The sequence below is a fragment of the Condylostylus longicornis genome, unplaced genomic scaffold (assembly GCF_029603195.1).
Source record: "Condylostylus longicornis isolate FDR11 unplaced genomic scaffold, ASM2960319v2 ptg000010l, whole genome shotgun sequence".
In the NCBI taxonomy this organism is placed as follows: domain Eukaryota; kingdom Metazoa; phylum Arthropoda; class Insecta; order Diptera; family Dolichopodidae; genus Condylostylus; species Condylostylus longicornis.
This window is the reverse complement of record NW_026577979.1, coordinates 24,215,808-24,228,004: the sequence shown is the minus strand read 5'-3', so window position 1 is coordinate 24,228,004 and position 12,197 is coordinate 24,215,808. Positions and strand designations below refer to the sequence as shown.

Here is a 12,197-nt window from a genome sequence, read left to right as displayed (position 1 = left end):
TACATTGAAAACGGTCTTTTAACGTTATAGTTGAAGTCACTAGCACAAATTTTAATGCGATTACTTCAAGAATTGTATATAAAGTTTTAAAGGATGCTGTATTACCAGAAATAGTATTTGAAATATTCAATATTGATTTTAATTTTAACCGAAATCCCATAAGATCAATTCAAGTTATTTATTTTTTTAACAGCAAACTTAAATAACAGAAAGACGAAGCTGCAAAAGCTACAAATTTGACTTAAGCATAAAAGGAAGTATTTTTAGTTGTGAAAAAATGAAACCACCAAATTAAATATTTTAGTTCCAGTTCACAGAAATATAAATTTAAATTTTTTATTAAAGTAATAACAAAATTTAAATAAAGCTTATTCTAATAAAACCTGTAAATCCGACATAATTTTTCTTTAAGTACGAAATAGTTTCCGCAGATCTTGGTTAGTAAAATTTCGAAGTAGACACGTTTTTAGATTTAGGTTAGGATGAAAATGCAAAATAATTGACGAAATAGTTAAAAATTGGCGAAATACGTGAAAAAACAAATAATATTTAAAAAAAATAGAAATAGGTTAAAAAACCAAATCGATACCAAATAAAAGGAAATTTTATGAAACATATTTGTATATTAAAATGTTAATATGTCCATCCAATAAACACCACTAAAAGTAGATAAAAACTTAAAACTCCGTTCGCTATTGATAACTACCTAGGTACTAGATACTAGGTACAAATATATGTAGGTGTGCATGGGGCATACAATTATTATCATGAATTCCCTTACAGAATTCTACGAATTACGAACTTAGGTCCTTATTATGATTGGCGAAGTGAATGAAATTTAATTATTGTAAAAAATGTTGAATTTTTAATATTAATTTAAGCCAAATACAATTCAAGCGTTTAAATAAATTAATGGGCAACAACCCCGTAATTGCTAAAGGGTACAAAAATTTCAAAGCAAAAACAATGCAAATATGTGTGGTGTTAACCTTATTCGGTAGCTACATTTTGACGAATGAAAGCATTCGCCAATCATAATTTAAAATATCAGCCGACTCGCCTAGCCATTGGCTTTGCCGATAACAAAAGATATTTTTTAAAAACGGGGTTTTGCGTTTTTTTCGTTTATTCGTTTTTTTGAAAAGTGAAGAAAAATTTTTTCTAGCAAATATGAATTCATTTCGCTTCATGGTAGCTGTTTTGGAAGAACTCAAATTCAAACAAAAAACTTAAAAACTTGAAAATTTATAACAACCAATCTCTTTAAATTGCTTATTACATGTGAGTATTTCGTAGACTATTGAGGGTACGAAAGTAACTTATGACTTTTGCTACGAACGTAGTTTATGATTACTTAATTACGAATATTCTATAGTAACAGAATTTTAGTAATTCGGAATTGAGAAAGTGAAATTCGTACTACTCCGAGTTTCGGAGCTACGAACGAAATTCATGATGGGGCTGTTATATTAAAATAAAATTTTAGGGGTGTTTATTATACGAATATATTAAGTATATACATATTTATATTATGCATATAGATAAGTATTCCAATTAACATACCTATTGAAATGAGAACTTGTTCTTTAATGGAATTTCATTTTCTAAAATTTGGATGTTACGAAAAATGCCAGTGACTGCATTGGATATGGATAAGTATTCTCAAGTAATAGTCATCAGTTGCAAAACCAAATTTATGGTATGCTATAAATTTTACATGCCATAATTGTTATAGCATAATTTGTTAAAAAATTTTAATTTCTTCGTATTCAAAGACATTGCAGTAATTATTTTTATTCTGATGCTAATAAAAAACACTGAGGGAAAAAAAAGTTTATCAAATGCAAAAAAAACAAATAAATGTTTTTTGCATATTTTTGGTTTTGCGTAAATATAAATAATCTCAGGTTCGTCTGAACAAATTTTAATGACCTCGGGAACTCGACCAATTTTATTTTTTTTTTTTTTGGGCGCATATAAAGAGAAATAAACAACCAATTTCTCTCAAATTTAATTTTTAAATTTGGGGTGTTAAAACAGCGAACCTATAAATTATTTGGAAAGATCAGAGCTCGGAAACCGAACTAGTGGCGGAATTTTCATGCTTTACCATACCTACAGAACTAATCGATAGAAGTGCTTAGTTTAATATTTGGTTTCTGGTTGTTACTGAAACTAACTTGCGAACTTTTCAAGAAATTCGGATAGCACAAAGCGAAAATTTAATAAGAGCCAAATTCTTCAATAACAATTCTACAATAGCTTCCTTAAAATTGAAAAGAAGCGTTTAAAAGGGATTTTCATAATTCCCTGTAACATTTTCGCTAAAAAACATATAAAGTCGGTTATGTACCGATCACGTTAGATATTTTGACATAGTATTCGATTTACAAAAACAAAAATTATGTTGAAATTGCAATGTGGAAAAAACCATTCCTTAAATATACTCAATAGCACAAATTATTTAAGATAAACTAGTCAAGAGATAAATTATAACTCTATAACAAAATTTTGTGAGTTACATGAGGGTACAAGAAATATATATACTTTATGTTAAATTATGTCATAAATAAAGTAATATATAGATAATTCACCTAGAACAAAAATTTCAAAGCATTTTTTCTATTGCCTAAGACCTTGAATTATCTATATATATTACTTAATTTATGATCATATTTTAATTTCATATCAAAAATACTTGAATCATATCGGTAATTTCTGTTCTTTTATGTAAACTTAATTAAGAATAATAATTAAACAAGTAAAATAAATTTGTGCGTCTTTTAAATTTGATTATGAATTTACATTATAAAATGTTATTAAAATTTAAATTTATTTTTCGAATTTCCGTATATTGTTTATAACTTACACAACCATTAGAAATTCCTATATTAGTATTTGTAGCAGAGTTTGCATAATTAAGTTCATAATTAAAATATTTATTTTCTTTCGTATCTACAAAATTTTAATCAATCATTTTGCATCGAATTTTTATGTGAATTGTTTTATATTTATTAACTTTTAATGAATTATCTGAATTTTAAAATTAAAAAAATTATATTTCTAATGGTCTTCTGTTAATATAAATTTTCGGGGTTCGTTAATTCTATACATTCGGTATTTGTTCTTGAATGATAATTTTTAGTATTTTAATCTAATCAAATAGTTTAATATAAAAAAACATCACTCACATTTAGTACATATAAATATACTTTGACTTGAATATGTTAGATTGTATTATTACTTTCTTCATTTTTTTAAAATTTCTTAATTAAAAATTTATTTAAAAATTTTTCTTAAAAGTTAAAATAAAATAACTTAAAATTACACAAAAAACAAGGAAATAATTGAACAACAAAGAAAGCTTACGAATTTTTTTAGAAATTCTCTTGTAACTTTCAGTTTTTTATCTTTCAAATGTATCATATTTTTTATTTTTGTCTTAAACCATAACGAATGCCTCTTTACCACAAAACAAATACGGAAATTGATCAATCATAGTTTGAACTATATCTTCTAAATATGGGCGCAACTGTTCAAAATGACTCATATCAGTAAATTCTATCGGAATCAATGTCGGCCACCAACAAATAGCTAAATTTTTGCTATCCATACTATTCAACTTTGAATTTTCAGACACTCTAAAAGTAAAAATTAAGAAGTTCTTGTTATTTCAAAAAAAATTGTATTTAAAAACTTACCTAACAAAGTGTTGGAATATGTATTTTAATATCGTAAAATTTAGCGGTGGTAATTTGTTTAAAAGCGCTCGAAGAGCAATTAAGCGACAACTTCTATCTGTTTTAACTTCCATGCTCAATTTTGTAGACGGAACACCCCTTGAACCTTAAGAAATATTGATTTTTATGAACAATATTCATCGTTCTTCTTATAGTACTCTAATGATTTAAAATTAGGATTTAAAATTCTACTTAAATTCTTACCCGCAATATCCTCCAACTCAGCCATCAAATCTTTATCAAATAATGGTGGTAAACGTTTCGAGAAAAAATCTTTTAAAGCTGTTGCAACTGCATTTACAGGAACATCCAAAGCATCAACCACTACGTTAGGATCTATAAAAAAACAATAATTGAGTGTTATATAACTTTCAATATAATATTAAGAAGTTTTAACATTACCCTCTTCAAATTTCTGAAAAAGTAAATCAACATGAACCCTATTACCCGGCACGCGGTAAATTCCTTCGGAATCTAAGCCTTCCTTTTCTATAAACTGAATACATTTATGGAGGAAAATCGGAATATTATTTTTATCGGAATGCATAAACTCAGGCATAGCTAATAAAGCAGACTCTAAGCTATTATTTTCAGAATTTTTATTATTTTGTTTCGATTTTCTTTTTGTTTTCTTATCTTGCTCTTTGTCTTTATCCTGTATTTTACGTCGAGCTTGGTCTTCCTTTAAGCGACGTTTTTCTAATTTTTCATCATCCTTCCATGTCTTTTGTTTATTTTTTAAATCTAATAATTTATCACGATCATTTTCATTACCAAGTTTAGCCATAACACCAAACTAAAAATAATAAGAAAATTTACTTTTAATTTATTTTGAAAAGAATTAGAAACTATGCACATAACCAGCGTACAGCAATGATGAGTGTAGAGCAATGATATGTAAAAACTTTAAAATTCAATATGATTTTCTAAATCTTATCAATTAAGAGCGACAGCAATTCAAAAATATAAAATTCAACATCAAGATATGATTTAGAAAAACTGTAATACTTTAAAGACATACGAGTAATATAGTCGAAAACGGGTAAGTGAAAAACGCTTAAGAGAAGTCGTATAAGTGAAACTTTTTCTTTGATTTTTTTTGGTATAAAACTAAACGCATAAGTGAAAAACGTATAAATGAAAAAAAAATGGTTTACTAAAATAAATATTTTGTCCAAAAAACAAAAATTTAATATAATTTAGAGCAGTTAAGTGGAATTTTTGTTAAATACTTATGCTACATTATTTTATTTTTTTTAAAATATTAAATGTCACTTAAAATTGCAAAATTAATTATAAATATCATAAATAATATTTCATACTAAACGAATTTTGTTTGACATAATATGGAGCTATGTATTTATGTGTGTAATAAATTTTGAACTTTAACTTTAACAGCTGTTTAAAAAAGTTTTAAAAATGTCTGGCGACGAAATGTTAACAAATTTAAGTGTAAAAGAAAAAATAAATATTAAAAGAAATTGAAAACGCAAAGAGGAAAGAAATTTGTGTGGAATATAAAATTTCACAACGCCTTTGTTATGTTTTTGAAATATTTAAGTTGTACAATTATGTATTTATGAAACAGAAACAATTGAGTAAATAAAACTTAGAAAATACTTTTACTTAGTTTTTTATATCTAAATAGCAAACTTAAAGCAGGAAAAAGCTTTTTTCATATGATACAATTCATAAAAAAAAGTTTTTTCAATATTGAAAATATGATATTATGTTTAACACTTTTTTTTCAAATGTTTTGCATATCTTTATTTTTGTATTTTCTGCCTTATAAGTGAAAAAAATTTCAGTGACAATTTTTTCACTTATACGGCAAACTTTTAAGCGAAAAAAACTGGTAAGTGAAATAAAATATTCGCCAAAATCTTTTTCACTTATCCGTTTCCGAGTGTATGTTATAATATTATGTTTTTAAACTGAATGACCAATAAAATAAAATATTACTACTTACTATAGGTGAATTGTTATCACGAGGTGATGATACATCTATACTCGATTCCTCTTCTTGAACCTCTCCATGCACAGTTTTAGCTAGAAATTTGCGATATTTAGTACTACAATTTTATGGTGTATATGTTTTTACCTTTTTCTAAAGTTTTCATTTTTTGATAATGCAATGGTATTTCTGGCGGGGTAACAAAAGTACCAAAAGGTACTTTAGGTGGTTGTACTGGTATTCCGGTTCGCTTTTTACGAGGTCGTTTATGTGTTTGAGGTTTTCGATTCATTTTATAATAACCATCATACCCACGAGCTTTTCTTTCGGAAGAACTAGTGTCACTATCAGATTCGGAGTACTCTATAATTTTTGATAAAGTTTACTCATTTAAGTCAAATAGAATTTATGAACTGTAACGGTTGTGTATAGAAAATGAAATAGAAATAATTTGTAATTAAAGCATTTTTAAAATACATTTTCAAGTTTACTATTTTCAAATTTATGAATGTGTTAGGAATTCGTTAAATTTAAGATTCAATTATCTAATTCATTTTTTCTCAATTTAAATCTCTTAAAAATATTTATTTTCGAGCTTAGGTTCTTTATAAAAGAGTTCATAGTTAAATTATACCATTCGAAATCATATAAATATCACAATTTCTTTTTTCAAAGCTTATTAAAAATTTTGTCATAAAATTAATTTGGTAATTACTCAAATTAATATTTGAAAATTAATTTTTCTTATTTATTTCAATTTATTGTAATAAGGATATTCGACGACTTTGATTTGGCGATACAATATATTCGACTTTTTTCGAATTGTTTGGCTTTATTTGCTGTACTAAATTTAATATGAAATCTATTTTTCGTGAACATTTTAAAACTTTTCCGAAACACAATATCTTATTCTTTTAATTGAAAAGAAAAAATCCCACTTCATTAATTTTTTTATCTTAAAAATGCTTTAATATGAAAATATTTCCAAGAAAATCTTATTTTTATTTGTAATTAAGATGCAATACAAGAATACTACGTAAAAATGTATCTTTGAAAAAGTTTACTATTATAAAAAATATGTCTTCTTGTGTTTTAGGAAAGAAAATATAAGTTAGTTTATTATAAATTATGTGTTTTTCTTTTTTAATTATAATTGTATTATAAAAAAATTTACGTTAAAATTATGTGATAAACGCCTCATACCTCTCTACCACCACAAATCAATCAATTACGTTAAAATATTATTTTAATATTCAAAAAAATTTCAACAATTTTGTAATGAAATCCTTTTATTTCAAAACTCTGTATATTATGTACATTATGTATGTACGTATGTGAAATTTCATTTAAATAATTTATTTTCGTAAACAAAAATTAACTTGATCAAATTCGTGCAATAAAAAGTAAAGTAGAAATTTATAAAAAAATTTTACAAAATATTTACTTTAAAAAAATGATTAAAAAAAAAAAAAAACACAGAAAACCAAAAATAGACCTAAAATATTTTTTTATAAGAAAAAACTATAAATAAAAAATAATTAATTGTTTATGTAAAATTTATACGCCATCTATAAATAATATTAAAAATATATGTTTGCATGAAATTAATAAGCAACCTGCCAACGTTCTTTTGAATGTTTCCAGATTTTTTGTAAAGCACCACTTTTACATAGGTTTTCTGATTTCAAAATTGCAAGAACAATTATGTAACACAAAATACAAAAATTAGTGTAAGGCTCATATGTAATTACTGAAAAGTGAATCAATATAATACTATCCATTTTTTATAACATTAATTTTTGAAGACAGGGATTGTTTTTATGTTTAATTTTAAGATTTAATAAATTTAATTATTAAATTTTTTTATTATACATATTTAATTATCCAATTTACTCAAAACTTTTTATCTCCTCTTATATAATTTTACAGATTGCAGCAAAAAACTAATACTTTGGTACAACAAATTATCTTAAGCTTATTTATCAATACGTCAATTATCCACACGACACATTCTTTTATTTTGTGAAAAAATTTTGTATTTTACAATATTTCTTTGGTTTTTATTTTACAATATTATTTTTTTAAAAATTAAAGTATTTAAATAAAAAAATTGATTTTATTACTTCAGTTTTTATCATTTCTTTTAGTTAAATATTGTTTATTTGGTAAAGTTTTTGAGAAACGTATTGAAATATGTATAACTGATCACTTAAGATGTTTCAGGCTTGTAGAATTGATATTTATATACATTTATATGGACACTTACTGGTAAAAAAGCAATAAAAATGGTTGTAAAATTGATTTTTAAAAGTACTTTTGTTGATAATTTACTAAAAGCTAAAAAATTTTAATGTTTCCATATACATACAATGTTTTTTAAATGTCGAAAGTCATGTTCATTTGCTGTAACTTTAAATTTTTATCAAAAGAACTATTAAATTAATTACTAAGCAATTTAATTCAAATATTAAAACATGCAAAATCGTTAGTCATTATGTAAGAAAGATTAAGTATTTTGTGTGAATATCTATTTTTACTATAATTTTATGAAATTGTATATTAACTATTTTTTTAATAATGGGTGGGAGCATAAATTAAATTGTAAATTTAGTTAGAAAAAGGAAAATAATGTACTCCTAAATATATTTAAAGTGGAAAAACACAAAAACGTATGTAACATTATCATTAATTTGTTATGTAAAAAAATATTTTAAATTGGATAGAGATTCAATAAGGATTTTGATAGAAAAAATTAAGGAACGAAACTAAGGAATTATTAAGGAGCCAATAATGTTGGATTTCACTTTTAATAATTTTGGTTCTCACTTTTATTTCAAGATTCTCTGTACATTATTGGTAGAGGTTTTTGTGAACGATGGCTTGCATATTAAAAGTGCTTCAAATTTAAAAATGTAGCAAATTTTATTACAATTTCCTATTTATATTTTTTAATAGTATTAGAAAAAAATTTATGTATTTTATCTGTTCTATGTTAACATTGTTATTTCAAAGCTATTAAATTTTTTTTAATTATTAAACTTACAATAAAAATATAATGTTAAATAAAAAAAAGAGAGAAAATTATACTAACAAGACCATTAACGAATTAACTGAAAGTCTGCAACTAAGGTAATAAACTAGTGATAATAAAATATTAAACAAACCAAATAATAAAGAAAAATAATAAAAAACGAAAAATGAAAAACGGAAAAATTTACTTTGATCTTTATCCCGACGATGTTTAGTTTTCGATTTACTTGGCGTCAGATCTTGTGGCATAGAAGAAGTAAATGTCGTTAGTTTATCATTGTTACCTTCATCACCATAAACATCTTTTATCTGTGCATACTCTGCCATTTCATCTGAATCATCTAATTCCGGGGCAGCAAGGGGAGCATTATCAAAGATTCGATTTTTATTATTAAAACCTACTACAAAACTTAATTTGTTTGTTTTGTTAGTTTTATTATCACCTTCAGCTAAATTGGTATCACTGTTAACATTCATTCGGGCAACAGCATCACTAACCAATTGAAAATTTTTCAGGTTCAATTTTCCTGGTTGCTAAAAAGAGTTAATTATAATAAAAGCGAAATTAAAATGCAAGTTACAATAAAAAATAAATAAAATAATATTATTTTTACCTTCAGGGTTTGACTTGGACCTTTCGGTCGAACTTTATTTACGAAGCTTGATTCACTACGTTGCCTACCAGTTGTAAATGCGTGATGATTGGCTCCTCCAAAATTATTCCATATAATATTACTTCGAACACCAGCTCTATTATCATGCTTTGAACCATCACGGCTTATAAAAAGTGCATCGTCTAACCAACCTGTATAGTTACGATAATAAAACTATTTAGTATTTTTGTATATAAAATTCTATTACTATGTATTCAAAACTAAAATAACTTTTGAAGATGTATAGTTGCTACTTCAATAATTCATGCAGTTTTAATGACATTTTTAAAACATAATGGCCTTAATAGTATATTTTTTTCTGCGAAATTGAAAATCTGTAGCCCCATTGATTATTGAAATATGACCAAATAACTTTTGAAATTATATGGAAGCTACCACAAAAAGTCATGCAATTTTAATATTTTTTTTTTACAAAATAATAGTTTTAATACCATATAAATTTATGCGAAATCTCAATACAATAGCTTTACTAGTTTTTTAGGTAGGACTAAATCGCTTTTTGAAGTAGTATGCAAAAAATTTTTCCACATAAATATACATAAATATATCTAGGAAACTATTAACTTTTAAGAATTGAGAGTAATGTACTCAATAGCAATATTATTTTAGTTAGTAATTATAAATCCAAGAATTCTTAAGATAGTTTCCGTAAAGCTTTCGAAAACTTAATTTTAAATTTGTTAATTTGTTTGACCATATTTCGGAAATTATTTCGAATAGTAATAAAATATCATAAAAAAAATTTTTTACAGGTTATTAGTTTCGTCTAAAAAAGTCGCGGCATACAAAAGTTGTTTGGCCATATCTCTGTAACTAGATGTGTTATTTTAGTTACTTAAAAAATTGTTTAACTATATTTTTGAGAATATGTATAAATTCGAAGTTAAATACAATGTGAATAAGAAGACCATTATTTAAATACCCGAACTTCACCGAAATTCATTCACATAGATAGCACGCACAAAGTTAACTTTACCTTTTGCCGTTTTTTGACTCTTTCAATAGAACTTTTTTTTATATTTTTTTCCAAATTTTTGGATTTCTGAAATGCAAGAGGTTCCATAGTTTGGACCATTAGTGCAAAAAAAGTCAAAAAAGGGATTTTCCTTTAACTAATAAACGATCGATCTATAAAATGCTATTATTTATTATTATTATTATTTAATCTTATTATTTCCTATAATGATAAAAACATATACAAAAAATATTTAACATTACTTTTTGTGGAGGAAATCTCCAATAGTGAAGGAAATTTTTTAACATAAAAATGCAGCAATGCAAAATTTTGCTTCAGCCTGTGAAAACCGCTGTTGAAAATTATAAAACTATCAAATGATTATTTTGAAATTTTTATTTCATAAATTTCTTTCTTATGTTTTACAAATGCATGAAATGAATATTTTTAATATCCATTTCGGATGCAATTTGATCTTGAGTGGAATTAAGTTTCTTGACCCTTGATAGGGACTTATTTGATACTTGCATTAGATTCTTTTCAAAAACGTAGGAAATATTGCTTTACATAAGGCACTTATTCTTAATTTAGTAGGTACTACTTACTTCAATAATAAGAAATAAATTTAAAATTTTTTTTGATGCAGTACATAAAAACAACACATACATACATATGTAAATTTACAGTTAAAATTGAATAAAATGAACTAAGATTAAACAGGATGAGTTGTCTGATTACCGATTTAGTTTTGTTTTCCAAATTTTACATAAAAAGATATCTTAAATTAACTTCTTTTTGAAAAAAAAAATTTTTATTTCAAAAAAATCGAATAAGAAATAGCGAGCACCCATCACGTTTAGTCGTAGTTTTATTAAAATAAAAAAAAACATAGAAAAAAGTAATTTTAACCTGAATCGTGAGTTGTTAGTGAATCCTTTGAACCGCTTACATCCGCTAAATATGTTTTTTAAATATGTATATTTTTATTTTACGTGTTTAGTAATCAAAAAAGATATATGAAAGCAAGGAAAAAAATTTGTTATAAAAATTTTTACTTATAAAATATTTTATAATTTTTAAAAAGCTTATATTTCCATTTTAAAGATAAAGTCAAAGTTCTAAAGCGTTTACTTATTACACAATGATCTTTATTTTATTTCCATTAACCAACCAAAAAAATTATTTGTTAATAAATATAATTTTAGATTTTATTATTCTATTATTATTAATGATAGGATCTGTTTTTTATATTCAATGTTACTGTAAACCAACACTTATGTTTTTTCCTTGCATAACAGTTTGAAGTAAATATTGTTGTTATATTGGCAAAAAAATTGATAATAGCAAAATATTTATTTTTGTATTGATTTAATACAAATATATGTTGCAGTTAAAATTTACATTGTAATAAAAACCAAAGGTAAAGAGTTAATGCATTGCTGTTTTCAGACCATTGCTTGAGAAAAGTTGAAGTAAATAATCAATTTAATAGTAAAAATACAACAAGTAAACCATTGCTACTACAAAAATTAATCAACTTTTATGTTAAGTACATTTTGTTATCATGAGAGTTTGGTATGTTGTTTTAAAAACATTTCAACCATTTTGAAAATCAATATATGTAATTGGCAATGAATAAATTTGATTTTATTTTAGAATTTTATAATAGTGAAACCTGATAAATTTTAAAATTTGAAAATTATTTTGAAATAAAAGCACCTCTGACGTATAGTGAAATGAATGAAAGTTTTGTATTTTATATGAATTTTTTTAGACTTTAAACCAGGTATGTCAAATACGCGACACGCAGCTGTGAATCCTGCGACCCGTTACGATTTTTAAAA

General features: G+C 24.6%; 1 protein-coding gene across 7 annotated transcripts in view; it reads right to left on the bottom strand.

Annotated features, from left to right (window-relative positions):
• Positions 1-3,285: 3,285 nt before the first annotated feature.
• The window catches only part of LOC129619172 (rho GTPase-activating protein 190), a 71,163-nt gene continuing 62,251 nt past the window's right edge, over positions 3,286-12,197 (bottom strand). For 2 of the 7 annotated variants that reach the window (XM_055534288.1, XM_055534291.1), the window contains 9 exons: positions 11,263-11,307; positions 9,339-9,529; positions 8,913-9,258; positions 5,842-6,057; positions 5,710-5,789; positions 4,143-4,536; positions 3,945-4,076; positions 3,702-3,846; positions 3,286-3,641 (listed from right to left, as the gene is read on the bottom strand). In XM_055534288.1, coding sequence (XP_055390263.1) covers positions 3,443-3,641; positions 3,702-3,846; positions 3,945-4,076; positions 4,143-4,536; positions 5,710-5,789; positions 5,842-6,057; positions 8,913-9,258; positions 9,339-9,529; positions 11,263-11,307 — 1,748 coding nt within the window. In that variant the 3' untranslated portion in view covers positions 3,286-3,442. The remainder of the gene's footprint in view (positions 3,642-3,701; positions 3,847-3,944; positions 4,077-4,142; positions 4,537-5,709; positions 5,790-5,841; positions 6,058-8,912; positions 9,259-9,338; positions 9,530-11,262; positions 11,308-12,197) is intronic. The other 5 variants (XM_055534289.1, XM_055534294.1, XM_055534290.1 and 2 more) reach the window with 4 other exon arrangements.